This window comes from Sphaerodactylus townsendi, linkage group LG11 (assembly GCF_021028975.2).
Source record: "Sphaerodactylus townsendi isolate TG3544 linkage group LG11, MPM_Stown_v2.3, whole genome shotgun sequence".
Lineage (NCBI taxonomy): Eukaryota > Metazoa > Chordata > Lepidosauria > Squamata > Sphaerodactylidae > Sphaerodactylus > Sphaerodactylus townsendi.
In genome coordinates this window covers 68,331,570-68,349,228 of record NC_059435.1, presented here as the reverse complement: position 1 = coordinate 68,349,228, position 17,659 = coordinate 68,331,570, and the positions used below count along the sequence as shown (strand labels likewise).

Sequence of the window (17,659 nt, the reverse complement as noted above, 5' to 3'; positions counted from 1 at the left end):
TCTTTTTGCTAATTGTAACTACCATGGTATACAAAGACCCACTTGCTCATTGTAATAATTGGTACCTGTAGAGTTTTTTGTGATTTTTGAAAAAAATGCAACTTTCTCCCCTCTCCCTTGAAACCTACAGGGTCCCTTGCACCCTCCTCTGCAGCCGCAGCATCAGCAACATCCGCAGCCTCAGCCGCCTCCGCAACATCCTCAGCCGCATCACCCGCACCAGCAGCAGCACCATCTTCTGGCTGTGCCTCCCCAGCCTCTGATTCCTGTCGCCCCCTCCCAGTTCAGACCTCATATGCAGACTTTGCAGCAGCAAAGCAGCAGTCGGATGCCGTGTCAGCAAAGGCCGGGTCTGATAAAGGCCAGACATGTGAGTCATTCAAATGCAGTAACAAAAACCGATATGTCAGGAGGGAAGTCTGCCCGGAAAGGCTCCTTTCTAAGTTGACATCCTAAGAGCGAGAGCCCTCTTGTGTTGGGGTGTGTGTTTATACCTCTCGTCATGCATTCTGGGTCTGAATGGCCTTGCGTTCAGGAGGTGTTAGAGAATGCTGGCCATCTCCTACTGTCTGCAGACTGTCCCCCCTTCCCTCTGCTTTCCTTGGTTCAAACAGAAACGTTTGTGCTGCCTCCAGAGTTCAGCTTTCATTTCCCTTTTGAAAGTGGAAAACTAGTTTCTAAAGGCAACTCATGAGAAGGCTGTGCTGATTTCTTCCTGTAGTCGGAGGGAGGGGTGCCTTTATAAATTCCTAGGAGGAAGAATGGGAGCTCACTTAGGAGCAGTTCTTACTTTCCACGTGTCCAGGGAAGTAATCGCTGACATGACCATCACTCCATTAGAATGAGCGGAGAACCCAAAGGAGCACTTTGGCTCAGTGGAAGAGCATCTGTTTGGCATGCAGATGGTCCCAGGTTCAGTCTCTGGTGCGCTGGAGACTCTCGGAAAGCCACTGCCAGTCATGCCAGCCTTTATAGTCCAGAGATCTGATCCGGCATGTGGCAGCTGCATGAGTTTAACCAAGTCTCATAGTCCAGGAGTAAAGTGGGAACGAAAGACAAGCTCAGGTTGGACATTGAAGTAATGGTGGGGGGAGGGGGCATTGTTCAGACTAACTGGTCTTGCATACTGCAGCAAAGTTATGAAGCCAGGAACACCTTTCCAGTGTAGTTCCTGAGGATGTGTTTGAAGAGAGAGGATTGCTCATTAGGATTGACTACTTAAGGGACAGTTCTAGAAAGGGACAAGAGGATGTTGCTGTTCCTTTAACTGTAAAACATCATTTTTGAAATTCATCTCTCCTACTTGATACCCTAAAGAGTTTAAAAATCATTTAGCGCTGCTTTTTTCGCTTCTGTAGCCATCAGCACAGTATAAATATTTTACTGGGAGGAAAGGCAGGTGGTGGTTGGTTCTCCTCCTCCCTTTTGGTCTTGCTTTGGAAGAGTACGACCCGGATGGGTCAGCCAGACCTGTTGGTGCAGCAAAGTAGAAACGGACTTTGCATGTGCTGTTGACATTCCTGCAAGACTGTTATAATTCAGAACCTCCATAGCTATGTTTACATAGTGTTTTACTGTCCGGGACAACAATGCTTCCTGGAGCCGAATCTTTACTCCAGCCTGAATGTTAGCAACCAAATACCATGGTGTTTTTTTTTCAGAATGCCCCAATGCAGAATGTTGTAAAGCGTCCAAATCAGCAACTCCAGTCAGGTGCTCCAAGGAACAGCAACTTGCGCGAATTGCCGATAGCGCCGCTGCACGCAATAGAGGCTGCCAACCGCCGAACCTCAGCACCTGCTGCTCAAGTGAAACCCCTTACCAGCACCTCTCCTGTTCCCAGGCCTGCTGCAGGGATCAAGAACCAGCAGCAGGGAAGATCCGAGATGAAACCTCGAGCTCCTGCCCCAGTGGCTCAGCCTAAAGCGGAGGACAAACCTGAGCCAGAGGTGAGGAGTTTGACCTCATTTTTCTAATCACATGTGGGTCTCTGCTTGTTGTTTCCGGGTCCGGTGCAGATAGGCAATTATAACATATCTACACTAAAATGAGCCATTTATACATGTTGATACCTCCTCCCCCATAGTAACATAATTTTAGGCGATATCTCACAAGCCAGCTCTTGCCATCCTAGCGCTGTTCATGGCTGCTGAGACTGGTTTAGTAGGCGAGGGGATCACATTTCTCTTGAGGTGTGGTGGCTCTCTGTATGGTCAGTAGTGGAAATCATAATGTATAATTGTTATCTGCTTATTATTACTACCACTTGTAAAGTGCTTGTAAATATTTACAAATGGGTGCTTGTAAATATTTACAAATTCACAGAGAGCAGCAGCAAAACAAAGAAATTAGAAGCATGATTTAGAAGAGTGGCAGGCTCTAATATGGGGAACTGAGTTTGATTCTTCACTCATCCACATGAGCGACAGACTCTAATCTGGTGAAACAGGATTGGTTCCCCGCTCCTACACTTGAAGCCTGCTGGGTGACCCTGGCCAGTTACAGTTCTCTCAGAACTCACTTATGGGAAGGGAAAGTGATTGTAAGCTGCTTTGAGACGCCTTTCAGTAGAAAAAAAGCAGGATATAAAAACCAAATCTTTTTCTTCTTCTGAATAAAAATAACAATATCTGCACTGTCATAGGAGAGTTTAAGTAATAGTAGGACAGATAACTGCTCTACCTTCTCAGAAGTTAAATGCTCATTTTTATAAAGGAGGTCCTGCCTGCTTTCATGAATGACCCAGGCAACCAATTCTGGTGAGTATTAGATGGATAAAGTTTCCATGAACATGAGACCATAACAAAGCAGACTGTGACTGCCTGAAGATGTTAGCCACATCTCTTAAGGAGGCAGTGCCTGCAGTGAGGTCTTATGGTTAGATTTTAGTGAACGGGGGAGTACGTAGTGGCACAAGGTCAGATCTGATTGGGAAGGATGTCACTTATCTGAGCTGCATTTCATAAGGAACCGATCAGTAATTTGTTACAGAACCAGCAGAATAAAACATATATTAGCAGAGTGGCTATAAGAATATGTGCAGGCAGTTTTCATAGAGAGCCAGTGTGGTATAGTGGTTAAAGTGTTTAATACTATCTGGGAAACCCAGGTTCAAAACAGGACTCTGACAGCAGCAGAAGGGAAAATGAAAAGTTCCCATGCCCCTTTAGAAGCAACCTTGCACTTCTCTGGACCCAAGCAGTGTGCTACATGTCAAAAGTCAGATCAGTTTAATCCAAGAATGACTGACTGACTTCTGCCTACAGTACAATACCTATGACTGAGGGAAAAAAGGAACCAATACAAGCAAAGAGTGACACTTTTCAGGGACCAGCTGCCTTATCTTTTCTCCTACCCATCACTGAAAGTTTCCTCTTGCTACTTACGAAATGGTGGTGAAAAGTGCTGTCAAGTCACAGCTGATTCAGACCACTGCAGGGTTTTCAAGATAAAAGACATTGAAATGTGGTTAGCCATCGCCTACCTCTGGATCATGCCCAGGTGCTCCTTGGAGGTCTCCTATCCAAATACCAGCCAGCTGAGAGTGTGTGACTGGCCCAAGGTCACCCAGCACAGTTCCATGGCAGAGTGGGGATTTGAACCTGGGTTTCCCAGGTTCTAGTCTAAGATCTTAATCACTACACTGGATCTCTATTCCCCCCCCCCATAGTAATAGTGAAATTAAAGTAAATGAATCCTCTCTTGACTTTTCCTTTCTCTCTTTTTTTGTTTTTGCCATCAAGTCACAGCTGACTTGTGGCAACCATGGTGGGATTTTCAAGGCAAGAGATGTTCAGAGGGAGTTTGCCTGCCTCTGTGGTAACCCTGGACTTCCATGATGGTCTCTCACCCAAGTATTAACCAGGGCTAACCCTTCTTAGCTTCTAAGATCTGACAGAATTGGGCACCAGATCAGAGCACCTTTTTCTTAAATCCTCATTAACTGCATTGCTTTTTGTAGGTAACACATTGATCTTCCAGCAGCACGTAGAATGTGGATGTTGTAGTTGGCCCATCCCTTTCTTGTGTGGGGGGGTATGTCAAGTAGAAGAGCAGAATCAATGAAAGATGGGAGTGGGGGTGGGTAGAGGCAGGGAATGGTGAGGTAAATTAATGTAAATTAAGTAGAATCTGTGTTGCAGGTTTGGGATAAAAGGGGGGGGTCCCTAGTCTCAAGTGGTTGAATATCATGGACCTAAGTAACCTTTCATTGCTTCTGTTGCAGACTCAGACACCTTGGAAAGATGTACAGATCTCCCATAACTGAGACCCCTTCTCACTTTGAATATATATATATATATATATATATCTGCATTACTCTGAATCAGCCCAGTGGGGCCTCAAATTCAGTATTGTCTACTTAGACTGGAAGTGGTTCTCAGGAAGAGTTCTTCTTTCACATCACCTACTGCCTAATCCTCTTAGCCAAAGCTGATGGGGGTTGAACCTGGGCCCTTTTGCATACTAAGCTGATGCTCTACCACTGAGCCACAGCTCCTTCCAGTTGTGTGGATTGATGAGTTAGTGCCTCAAAGCTCTGTTAAATCTGAACAGTTAACACAAATGTGGCCAAAATTGTGTGTTTTGAAAATAGAGTCTTTTGGGTCTTGGGCTCATACCTTTAGGTTAAATCTATAAATCATCCTCTGCCCCCAATGTATCACCTTTAGCAGTTGCTTGCCTAACACACAGCCTGTGTTTAACATCTTTTAAGAATTATCTGTTAGTGTTTTCAATAAACATTATGTTGCAAAGTACAGGAATTCAGTATTGCAGTGGCTTGGGGGTTAAAACTATTGTCAGTTCTGCAATTTTCAAAATCTCCTTTAAGCCCGCATGTTACAACTTGTTAACTCAGAAGCAACACTTGAAGCCGTCCTTCTGGCCTTGATTTCCTGTGGCTTCCTGGAAGGATCCCTCCTGCCAGCATTTCAGGCTCTTTAGAAAGGTTATTTGATGCCCAGAGAGTGTGATACTTTTCAGAGGAGCTTCAGGCTGGAATATTAACGCCATTCCTGATATACCATTAATATTCCAACACTGCTTTTGGCAACATTTTAATTCTGAAGCGAGTGCAGGAGTTCAAGGTCAGAGAGATTGACTTGTGCTGTTCATTATAACCAATTATTGTGTGACAAATGAGTTTCAGATCAGGCTGAAAATTCTGTAAGAAAAATCAATAGTTCTAATCAGGGCCTTTCAGGTCATTTACCAGCCTACCTTTTGTTAGTTTGTCAGAAAAGAGCAAGATAAAAACCTGTGTGACACTGGGCTGCCTCTGCATTGTTACTTTTCCCATTTAAAACAATATTTTGAGATTTTCAATTATATTAATAGTTTAATTGGTTTCTGCGACTTCTAAATTAGTTCTTGCTCAGAAAGCTTCAGTTTCAGCATTCTGATTTTTTCTTCTTCTTCTTCACAAAGTACAATCTAGAGCCATATATTCTTTTTGGATAAATAGCTTGGCTAATTAATAGCTAATAAATCTCAGTCAGTAATGCCATATATCGCTACATTTCAAATGCTCCTTGGAGAATTTGCCGTTATTCTTTCATTCCGTACACACATACACACCCGTCCCAGGAAGTGCTGCTTGTAACAAAACTGGAGAATTATTTCTTTTCATAACTTGTTTTCCTTGCTGTTCTGTAGTTTCCCGACGAAGATGAAGAAACCAGGCTCTACCGCTTGAAGATAGAAGAGCAGAAACAGCTGAGAGAAGAGATCCTAAGACAGAAAGAGTTCAGGCGGCAGCTTCAGGCTGGAGCTCGAAAGAGAGAATTGTTGGAAAGGCTGGCTCAGCAGCAACAGCAGCAGCAACAGTCTTCTTCTACGCATCAGGAGGAGGAGGAAGCGTCGCAGTTGCCCACCAACGGAAACCCTTTGCTTCCCCTTCCCATTGCACAGCCCCGCCAAAATGTGAAACACAGGCTGATGGTTAAAAAGCCGGACCCAGTAGTTCCAAATCCCTCTGCCGTTCAGCCTAAGCCCACAAACATTCTTCAGGCTGGGGATAGCATGCAATTTCAAGGACAGCAAATAAAAACTGTAAAGCAGCTAAGACAGACTAGGACAGTGCCAGAAAATGAGCTGCAGCTACCACATAAAGGGTTGACCACAAAAGCGACGGCGGCGCATTTGAACCCATCTCAGATTGCCCGGGTGGCAACGGTACAAGGCCAGCCTCAGGACCTGAAGCCTGGGGTGAAAAGAACTGTCATGCAGCGGGCAAACAGTGGTAGTGGAGATGGGCCCCATGTCGGCACCAAAGTCAGGGTGATTAAATTGTCAGGAGGGGTAAGTTACCGGGCTTGTCTGTTTTGTTCTTCCTCGTGGCTTGTTCGTTTGTGCTTTGGGTCTTTCCTGTTGGTGTCACTGGCAAAAGTGCTACCATATATTGATAAGAACGAGCTTGACAAAATTCATGCCAGATACAAAATCTTCCCCAGTAGTTTTGAAGTAGCGCAGCTGTGGATGGGTGAAGATAAGTGGCCATTTTATCGGGAACTTGTTTTCCTCAGTGGAATGTGTGCCAGCAATTAGAGCCAGCAATTAAAAAATCCTTTAACTAGGCTTGAAACCCTCACAACTATGGGTTTTACCCATAACAAATGGAACTAGTTGAACAGGCTGCATGGTGGCCATCAGGATAAGAACCAGGGGGCATTCATTGAAAATGCTGGGGGGAAGAATTAGGACTAATAAAAGGAAACACTTTTTCACACAACGTGTGATTCGTGTTTGGAATATGCTGCCACAGGAGGTGGTGATGGCTACTAACCTGGATAGCTTTAAAAGGGGCTTGGACAGATATATGGAGAAGTCGTCAATCTATGGCTACCAATCTTGATCCTCCTTGATCTCAGATTGCAAATGCCTTAGCAGACCAGGTGCTCAGGAGCAGCAGCAGCAGCAGAAGGCCATTGCTTTCACCTCCTGCCTGTGAGCTCCCAAAGGCACCTGGTGGGCCACTGCAAGTAGCAGAGTGCTGGACTAGATGGACTCTGGTCTGATCCAGCAGGCTAGTTCTTATGTTCTTATGACAACTAACATAAAGAAGGCAGATCACAGATTTATTTCTTACCGGAAGAGTTTCATGCCACCTTTTAATTTTGCATCTAAATTAAAGAGGTTTGGGTGTCTTGGTGCAATTAGAAATGAATCTGGAGGATTCAGTGGATGACAGAACCAAACACAAGTAATCCGTGTGGCTGTGTCGAAAAGAATAAATCTGCCTTTTTATTCCTTAAACAGAAGCCTCCGCATAATGCCAGGACTGGGTATGATTGTAGTGTTCTGCTTAACCAGACTTAACTTGAGTACACGGTGCCGTTGTGAATGCTAGACTTTTAAAATGATAACAAATTGAGAGGCTTTAAGGGAAAGGAATAGATGTATATTATTGCTTGGCATTTAAGCTTCCTTTCTTTTGTCAAGGAAGCAGGTGATTAACTGAAGCAATAACACGTATCATTTTAAGACACCATGCCATACTAGGAAAGCGTGAGAAGAGAGTTGACTTGCTCTAATAAAAACAGCTTCAGGTGCTGGCCTCAGATTTTGCCAGACACACGGATGAGTCAACTCTCAGGGTCTACCAGAAGCTGGATTTTTAGTAAATAAAGACCTATGGAACAGGATCAGTCAGTGTTGACAAACAGTGCTGAACTCCAGTTATGTTTAAGCAGTTCTAGAAAGAGGCATGAAGAAGCTGGGAAGAACAGAGGACTAGGCAGTGAATCAGCTGGAGCATAGCTCTGAGTTTATTTTTCTGCTGGTTCATCCTGCTGATACATGCAGACAGAGATTTCAGTGTGGCCCTTGTGAGCCGCTCAATGCCCACAACAAGGAATGGTCTCCTGCCAGTTCTCAGGCAGAATATAGCCAAACAGCTGATTGGGCATGTTTATTGTTGAAATATCATTTGAGAAATCTTCTAACAGTGTTTTTTTTAATTATGTAGTTTCATGAGACTGGATTTGATAACCTCTGAGAATATTTTTATAACAACACGTCTGGGTACTAGGTACAAGGAGCACCACTGTAAAATGGCCAGGAAGTTGGTGAAACCATTTTGAAATTGTAAATTTTTATCCCAGAACAAGTGTTTTAACTTTTTTTTGACAATTGTGGCTAAAGGAGATTCTGGATTTAGATTTGAAAAATCAAGAGTGTGTTTCAGGCTGCAGGGAAATAGTTTTAAGCTGCACTTTTGGGAGGCATTCTGATGGCAAGAGCCACTAGCGAGATTACAGAATCTCCTTGCTCCTGAGATGATCACACGAAGGCGTTTGTTAGACAGCTTATGGGTGGAGGCCACTTTATTTATTTATTTAGCCACCACTCCCCAAGGAAGGGCTCAGGGCAGCGTACAACATAGCTAATAACAATAAAAGCAATCAAATCCACTGTATCTCGGCACCATTGACTCCACTAAAGAATTGCAGTTAAATTAAAACCATACCCCTTAAAGCCACCATTCACACCAGTATTGGGAATGCAGGAAAGGAAGAACCTATATGCATGAAAAGGGCAGACATTTACTTGACCAGAGGTTTCAGTGAACAACCGTGCTGCAGTTTCTTTTACTGTGAAAGGAATAAGTTGCTAAAGAGGAAAGCGAACTGCTATGGCTGTTTGACAGTGTGAGCTGCTATGTCAAGAACTTGAAAGAGAACTCCAGATGTGCGCTGGCTTCTAGCCTTTGTAGGCTTAGAGTTCTTGGATCAAGGCCAAATTGGAATTCCAAGGGTTCTGACAGTCACCTTTTTCTTAAGCAATAACTACTACTATTTCTTTTCATTTTAATTTTGCAAAAAACATGCTCATTTCTCTTTGCGCAGTGGAATATTTGTGGTTTTTCCCCTCAATAAACCCTACAAGAATTAAAATTAGGCACAAAAATACTCTGATCAAGACTTTTGATTAAACTTTCAATAGTTTGTCAAAAAGCTAAGTGCCTGTTACTTTGTTCCTCGTGCTGCATAGAGAGAAAGGGAGTCACTGGCGGCAGGAGAGGCAGTCTGGCCAGTTTTGATAACCGGAGTTTACAAAAAGATTAAGTCTGCCGCAGTGAAATCCTGCTAAATGTCTAGTTATGAGTCCTGCATAGAATATCTTTTGATAATTTACCTCCGAGGCACCCAGGTAGTATTCCTTCTGTTTCACTTTTTGATTTTAAGTTCTCGGTCCCAGCTGAGCTCTTTTGAGTCAGCTGTGTCATGTTCTCTTTGAACGGTGAGTTGTTCTTCTGGCACTGCGGCTTTCTCTGTGAATGTTCAAAACTACCAGCCCCTTTCCTCCCCCTGCCTTTTTTTTTTTGCTTCAGGCTTATTGATGGGGATATTAATGACAGAATCTCTGGAGTAGTTCTTCATCAGACTGATATTGTAAAGCGCACTGCAGGATTTTAGACAATGTGATCTTCATGTGTACATTTTGTCTTCTCAAGTGCAAACTGAAGCACGGTCATAGGATGCCCCCAACTTCTCCATTATAAACTTACCACGTAGTTATAGCATATTACTTGGGGTTCCTTCATCTATTGGTGTCTGACATTTTCTAAGATTTATTACATCAATTCACAACCAACTCATGGCACCTCCACATGTGGGGGGTGTTCAAGGCAAGAGATGAGCTGAGGTGGTTTGCCATTGTCATCCTCTGAATAACAACCCTGGACTTTCTTAGTGAATTCCCATTGAAGCACTAACTGGCCAATCTGGTTAGTTTCCCAGTAGAGTCGTACAGCCTATAGGGACATGGGGTCACCCATGTCCCTGGGTCCATGCCTTTTGGTCATGACGAAACAGAGTGTGCCCCAGCCTCCGAGGCCCCCCTTGCAGGGGGACTGGCCTTGGCGGCTGCAACACCTGCCTGAGCCACCCGCCACTGCCGAGGCCCACTCCCCAGCCTCTGTACAGGCCGGATTTTGCCCTCCCCAAGCCCTGGGGACTGCAGGAGCTGGCCTGCAGAGAGGGTGGGGCTTCCCCACCCCCCTGGCCTCGTGCAGGCTGGCTTTTGTCCTCCCCAGGCTTTGGGGATGGCAGGAGCCAGCCTGCAGAGAGGTGGGGGGCAGGGCTCGGTCTGAGCCCTGCCCCCCAAGCTCAAAGGAGGTCCTGCCCCCAAACGTCGTTTTTCCTCAATATATTACTGACAGCACAAGAAACTTAATAAGGTAATTAGTTGCAGCAAATGTAGCCACCTTTGACTTGAGGAATGTTTCATACCATGTGACATATGTGACCCACTGAATGCATTTGTGGGCTGATTTTTAGGATGGATAAGGTCTCCCAACACTAGCTGAAATTATGATGGCCGAATGTCGGGTAAGTTTTGCTGTAGAAAAAGTACCGTAAAAGTTGAGAACTTTCTGATTTTTTTGGGTCAGTGTATCTAAGAGAGTAGTTTGCTTTTTCAGTATTGTCAAGCTTATGCTGTCCATCAGCTTCTTGCGTGCTCTAACAGATGTTATAGCAAAGTCTTGTGTTTGCTTCAAAAATATATTTTTTCTTTTTTGTCTGTTCTGTCTTGTAGCCTGTCTGTCTCCTGGATAACTATGAATAAGAGAGCTTTAGAAATGTTGCTAGGATAACGTGAGAGTTACCACCCATTGATTTTATGAGCAGGAATCTGCTTTCTGGTTCTTCTCTCAACATTTGGAGGAAGTGTATGTGTGCAGTGGCGTAGCTGCAGTGGGAACATCTGGGGTAGCTTGCCCCGGGTGCCGGCATTGCAGTCACATGGGGGTGTTTTGGGGGCATGTCGTGTCAGGGGCAGGGTGGGCTCACGCGGGGAGTTCATGCCCTGGGCGCAGTTCCCCCTCCCTTCGTCACTGTTTGTGTGTGCTTAGTGCTCTAAGACTTCTTAGTAGGAGATATTTGACCAAGACTTGGGAAAGACTTTAGAGAGTGACTTTTGGGAATTCAGTCCTTTGTGGCACCTGTTTATTACTCTGGCTGCTGTAACTTGGCTTCAGTCTTCCGTGCGCCATACTTCTCAGACCTAATACTTTGTCTGTGATTTCTTTTGTATGCTGTACTAATTAAAAGAGGGTTTTGAAAGGGGGATTGGACTTGGCTGAGGAACTGGAAGAGGCAAGGTATATAGCCGTGGTGGCGAACCTATGGCACTCCAGATGTTCATGGACTACAATTCCCACCAGCCCCTGCCAGCATGGCCAATTTGCCATGCTGGCAGGGGCTAGTGGGAATTGTAGTCTATGAACATCTGGAGTGCCATAGGTTCGCCACCACTAGTATATAGCTTCTCTTCTACTGCCTCTGACCTTATCTGGTGTTCATGTAAAGTGAGGGTGGTGGTGGAGCAGGAGCAGGAGCGCTGCCAGTCAACCCAGCAAATCCCTGACTGTCCCCCTGGTGAACTGCCTCTTTCAGAGCTATAGATGCACTTTCTACCTGGCCCACAATGGATGCTGTTTCAGTGCTGCCTCGTATATCCACATTTTAATTTTGTTTTTTTTACATCAGTGGCATTCTTAGATTTCTAGCTCCCCTCTGGCAGGCTGTAACTAGTTCTCTTCCAGGCCTTGCTGGAGGTTTTATACTTAGTACTGCTTCCTTGGATTTTTCTTCTTGCCTGGTCCCTGCCATCTCTTCCATTCCTTCCTGCCTTATATTAGTCTACCTTTCTACCTATTAACTGAATCCAGTGGAATAGGTAACTGACAAGTGAAAGTGCATTGTGTTTCCGAGTTACCATAAACTTTTTTGGACCCTCTGTTTTCTAGCTTTTTAGAGTCAGTGTGATTTAGTGGTTAAGAGTGGCAGACTTTAATATGGAGAATTGAGTTTGATTCTCCACTCCTCCTCAAGAATTGCTTGCTGGGTGACATTGGGCTACGTACAGTTCTCTGAGAATTCTCTCATTTCCACCTACCTCACAAGGTGCCTGTTGTAGGGAGGGGAGGGGAGGGTGGGCATTTGTTAGCTGCCTTGAGATTCCTTTAAGGTTGAGAAAAACTGGGTATAAAAACAACTCTTCTTTCCTGCCTTCCAACCCCTTTTTGACAACATTTCTGAGCTGTCCCCCTGCATCTGCATCTCCAGCCTGTCATCTTCTCACAGCCCTCTAATCTTATTCCCCCAATTATTAAAAAGTCAGCACTTTTTTCCACGCCTCCATTTAACAGACATCAAAACAGGGCGTGCACAAAGGGACAGCATTTCTCGAAAGTGGATGCTGCAGAAAGGAACATCTTGTGAACCATTAGAGGATGATGCGGAAGGTGTGTGAGAGGGGTATCCATGTGAAGTTGAGGTTGGGTAGAGAAATCAGACTTGCAGAACCAGAGAGTGTGTGGGGGATGGGGGGCCCTTGTCCCCAGGGGGTACTATTTCAGCCATTCTGAGGTCACTTTACTTGAGTTGGACACATTGCAGCCATTAACCTGGGGAAAGCGCTTGACCAGTGATTAACTCTTTCACTACTCTATTAACTGATCAGGCATAGCTCAGCAATCTTTACTGTGCCTGGTTGTGGTGGCCGCAAAGGTGCTTTTGAGGGATATGCTCTTGAGAGTTTTTTTTAAGCCAGTTTTTAGTATTTGTTGACCATGCCAACTTGAAACTGTGTTGTGAGGTTGGCGTATCTGGCATGCATTGGGTTTCTTGCTGTATTTCCCTCCTTGTAAGTTGAATAGCCTGTGGAACAGTCAGCCATGATCTGTGGTTACAGTACAGATGGAATGCGTATAGATCAACATGATGGTGTAATGGTGACTGGTTAAGGGAGAAGGTTTGCCGAACAGGGTTCTCCTTGGCTGTTTTGAGGGTGCTTAAGCAGTTTATGTTGGCCGTTAACCTCGTAAATGCCGTGGCACTGCATAATGCTTTAATGTGAATTGTTATTCAACCATCTTACGCTGTTGTTGGGTAATTTCTCCTTAGCCACAGACTGGGGCCCCTTGCTCAGAGTGATGCCTGGTCCTCTGTCGCCTGAAAATGCTGAGTCTTATACTGGACCAAGAATACACCTTTTGTCTGTCTGGAGAACTGCACTAGTGGGTCTTTTGTCTGTGGAAGAATCTGCTCTGGGTTTTGTTCGTATGTAATTATTGCAACTGTTGGTAGTTCGTAGAACTTGCCAGGGCTGAAACAAGCTGCTGGCTTCAGAATTTTGTTTAGAATTCCAATCTGCCTGAGCCATTCGCGCGTACTGGGAGGAGGACGGAAGAGGCGGAGGCCCAGCCGAGAGGACTTGGCTTTCGTTGGGTCGCAAGCGTTGTTCTCTCAAGAAGAGGAAAAAGTATGTCCATTTCATTTAATGCAGACCTGTCTATGAAGTCTGATGATTGTACAATGGGGGGTTGGGAGGGGGGGTTGTACCTGTATTTACTCATCTCATGCAATAAAATAATTTCAAATAAGTTGAATTTTTATAGCACTTTTATTGTGATCTCATAGATCACGACATCCTTAGCAGTTGGTGGGAAATGGCAACCAAGGAGGCAGGTCTCATTTCTGAAAATTTTCCCCCGTTAGGGCATAGGTAAATATTTTCTATAGAGGATACTATTTGGAAGTGTGTTCAGATGCATCAACAATCAGCTTTGAAGGTGATGAAGAAAATGTAACTCAGAAGCAGAAAAGCAGAAGCCCATAATTCATTCACAAAAATGCATAAGGCATTTAGTTGGCCAGGGTGTGTTGTGTGGCCATGATAGAGTTCAGTATCAACAATCCAAAGTGTAAGCCAAGAAAAGCTGGAATTCTCCATCCTGTATAAATGTATTCCATTCTGATTAATTCGTATGACTTATTTGGCGTGATTTCATTCATTTATTCACCGTCTTCATTTATACCCCCAATTCTTTCCAGTGGGGACCCAGAGCTGCTGACATTATGCTCCATCCTCCCATTTTATTCTAACAACAATCCTGTGAGGCGGGTTAGGCTGAGCGAGTGTGACTAGCCCAAGGTCACCCTGCAAGCTTCCATGGTAGAATGGGGATTCAACCCTGGGGCTCCAAGATCTCAATCTGACAGTCTAACCCAGGGATCTGCAACCTGTGGCTCTCCAGATGTTCATGGACTACAATTTGCACCAGCCCCTACCAGCATGGCCAGATGGGATTTGTAGTCCATGAACATCTGGAGAGCCGCAGGTTGCAGACCCCTGGTCTAACCAGTATACCATGCCAGCCTACCATGGAGAGGAAAGCATGCCCTTAAATCACATCTTCTCCCTTAGAAAAACTACTCTCTAGTCCAGTAACCCAAATCAGCAGAGCACTTAAGTCAAAAGATAAAGGCTGTCCCCCTACATATGAGTAGAACTTCTGTGGGCTTGTGAGATTTTTGATAGAAAGGGAAGCCTCCTTCGGTTGACTGCCACCACAGTCCTCAGGAACGATGTTGCTCTGAGCCTAGTCGAAGAGCTCACCATCCATCTTCAGTGCTTTTAGTGGAGTTAGTCCTTCCCGCCTTCAGTTGCCACTGCAGGACTGCTGACTAGTATGATCCTAAACTGAGGTGCAAAGTTGAAATCAATGGATGAAATTCTCCTTAGGATTGCCCTGGTAGTTCAAGTCAGTGGGAAAGATGGATTGGTCTCGCTTTCCCTCAGCAACCCCCTGAGAGCCTCAAATAGATCATTCCACAAGTTGGGGGCGGGGCGGGCTTAGCTTGGGAGGAGCTGTGCAGCACGAGTAGTTGCTGCTGAAGGGAGGAGGGAGCAGATGGAACTTCCCCTTTGCCTCTTTTTTTCAACAGTTTCACTGGCACAGAAGGCTTTGGTGGCATAAAAGAGAGGGATGCCTGTTTTCCGTTCCTTGCTGCATCTGTCTCGTGTTTGTGTGGCCTGTGTTTGGGCAGGGCCCCAATCCTCAACATTTCTGAATAAACGCTTAAGTCAAACCCATTACCCCCACCCCATTCAAAGAAACCTTTCATCGCTATAAGCAGTTCTTACACCAAGCTGTATCCCTGCTGTAAGGGAGAACCAGCATGGTTAAAAGTGGTGGACTGTAATCTGGAAAACGGGTTTGGTTCTCCACATGAAGCTTGCTGGGAGACCTTGGACTAGTCACTGTTCTCTCAGAACTCAGCCCACGCGGAAACAGGCAATGACAAACCACCTCCACAAACATCTGTTGCCTTGAAAACCTTACATATCAACCTGTTGGCTGCGACTTGACGGCACTTTCCACCACGACAGCCCTGTTAGAAAGCAGTCACCTTTCAAAAACCCAGACTGCAGAAGGTGCTCATGTGGAAATCCCCCTTTATCTCAGAATGGAATGGCTCTTTCCTTCTTCAGAAAAGGAGCTGTTCTTCCCAGAAGAAGGCAGCCTTGCAGAACCAGTGGCCCTGCCAGTGTGAACATCCATCCAAGTGCCCGTCTCTTTCATGAACACTTTCAGGAGAGGGTTGGGGATGTGGAAGTGAGCATCTCATTGACCTGCCTCTTATGTGGAAAGGCTCCAAAGAAGATAAATACGACATGGATCAGGAAACCTCAGTCTTTCCCCTCCATATGTGCGCTGTTCTTTTTTTGCTTACAGACTCCTGTGTCCCATGCGTGGAAATGTGAGTACATATGAATGGGTGCAAACTATTGGCTAGGTTTTATTTATGATCAATAGATTGTCATCCTCTACCCCCCTCCACATAAACCATAAACCATTATATAAAAATATGATTAGCTTTTTTGTTGCCTGTTTGCATAACAGTGGCAATGGCTAGGAAAGGTCCCTGTGAAGAACAAAATCATTGCCAGATTTTGCAATAGCTGTAGTCGTTGGCAAAAACATTATGCAGGTTTGCATGTTAAAAAAATATAGCGTTGAACTTCATACACTGCAGTTGGTGACTAACCAGGCTGACCAAAAGAAAGAACCAGAAAATGTAGTTGGGGCTGTGAAAAGAAATATATTTACAGCATGTAAAATAAATGTTAGCTTGCTCATGCAATTGGAGGCAGAAATCTACCCAACAAGCTCAAACTAATTAAGAGAAAATAATTTTTCATATCCAATTAGAACATTTTTTTTCTCTTAAATGTTTCAGAGGAAAGATATTCTGCAATGTTTCCAGCAAGTATGAATAGAAACTCCAATGTGTGTAAAGGCTAACATTTTTAGACTTGGTGTCATTGGTACTGTCCGTGGTGCTGGACAGAGACACAGCTATGCTTTACCTTTCATCTATCTCTGGATCTGTTGCTTCAGTCTCCATGGTACAGCCACCAGCTTCATCTTCCTCATCCGTCTGTTTTGTGACCCTGCTGCTGTTTTGCTCTTACCAAAATGCTGAAGCTGCAAAAGTGAGCCCCCTTTGCCAGTTTTAAGAGAAGGAACTGCAATCTTGGAGAAGGGACACTTAACAGTGCTTTATAGTGAAGCTTATCCATTGAGCCAAAAGTAATTTCCAGTGCCACATTTTTCTAGTGGTTGACCTCTGTTGATTTTGATTTTATGTAGCTTTTGCCCTGCACTGGTACAGAAGTTTCAAGATGCTGTGAAGTTTCTTGCTTGTATACATCAAAGTAAAGAGCTGTTGCAGCATTTAAATCTTGAAAGTTGTTTAAAGCGCAGCCTAAAATGGAGGTCTGCAGCTTACAAGGCTAAAATACAATGGTGTATTACTATATGGTTTTGAGTAGCTTCCTCAGTCTGGCCTTTAAGGCTGGATCAGCTTCAAAATCTAATGAAGAAAAACGAACAAAATAGGTTCTTTTTCCCTACCCAGAGTGTTCTTTCTCCTGCTTCTTTACTACAAAACTCTTCTACAGCAGACTTCTGTACTGCCTTGGGCAGCCAACGTGAATTTCTTTAGAGACAGTGAAGCTGTAGGTGGTCTTCTATAAACAGTCCTCGTGGTTCATCAAACCATCAGTATTGTTAACTCCATTTACATTTTAATCAGAATAATTTGGGATCTGTTAATCACCAATAGTGCATTTGCTTCATGTGCTTCTGCTAAAAATAGTCCAGTTAGTTGCAAGTATAACTGTGTTTCTCTGTGTGGTGTTTGTACATGTGGAGGGCTAGCAGATGATTATTACCTTAAGGGGTTTTTGGGGTGGATATTTTGTTCTGTTCATAATTTCTGCAAATCAATTACCAATGAGTAGAAATGGTTTTTATGTGTAACGTGATCCCAAAAGATACCTAAAGTAATTTTTTAATGTATCCGGATGGATTTCAAGATCAGCTCTCCACTGGGGGATGTTGGCTTTCTCCAAAGGTTTGTGCGAATGAGTGTGCAGACCTCAAAGGAGCTAATTGCGGCTATAAAGCTTCTCAAGGAGTTTGCAAGGTCTGGATCACAGACTTCCAGACCAAATAATACCCCCAAAGAGAGTGACCTAAAAATGGCATCTAGAGATATATTTTCCCATTTTTGAAAGTTTTTGAAGTTTTTATCCTGCATTGATTCCCCTCCCCCTTCTTTTTATCTTGGCATGTTAAATGCTCTCAAGTGGACAGGTGTACTACCATTTTTTAAAGTATTGTGCTGTTTTTTATTAATATTAAAGGTTTTATTGCAGAGGCCGAGCTTTTACTGAAAAATCAGTCATGTCTTCCCTGTAAAATCTGAAGGTCAGACCTTTGGATACATGAATAACATCCCAGAGTTGCAGGGAAAGTACAGATGAAAGTGTGATAAGTATTACAATTTGCCATATCTTGTAG

The 17,659-nt window shown here is 44.3% G+C and overlaps 1 protein-coding gene across 4 annotated transcripts in view; it reads left to right on the top strand.

The window, feature by feature from the left end:
* Nucleotides 1-17,659, top strand: part of RBM33 (RNA binding motif protein 33) — an 86,240-nt gene that overhangs the window by 47,023 nt on the left and 21,558 nt on the right. For 3 of the 4 annotated variants that reach the window (XM_048510302.1, XM_048510301.1, XM_048510303.1), the window contains exons 13-15: nucleotides 131-370; nucleotides 1,662-1,949; nucleotides 5,656-6,300. In XM_048510302.1, the coding sequence (XP_048366259.1) occupies nucleotides 131-370; nucleotides 1,662-1,949; nucleotides 5,656-6,300 (1,173 nt within the window). Of the gene's footprint in view, nucleotides 1-130; nucleotides 371-1,661; nucleotides 1,950-5,655; nucleotides 6,301-12,911; nucleotides 13,391-17,659 lie in introns of those variants that run through there. The other variant, XM_048510304.1, reaches the window with a different exon arrangement.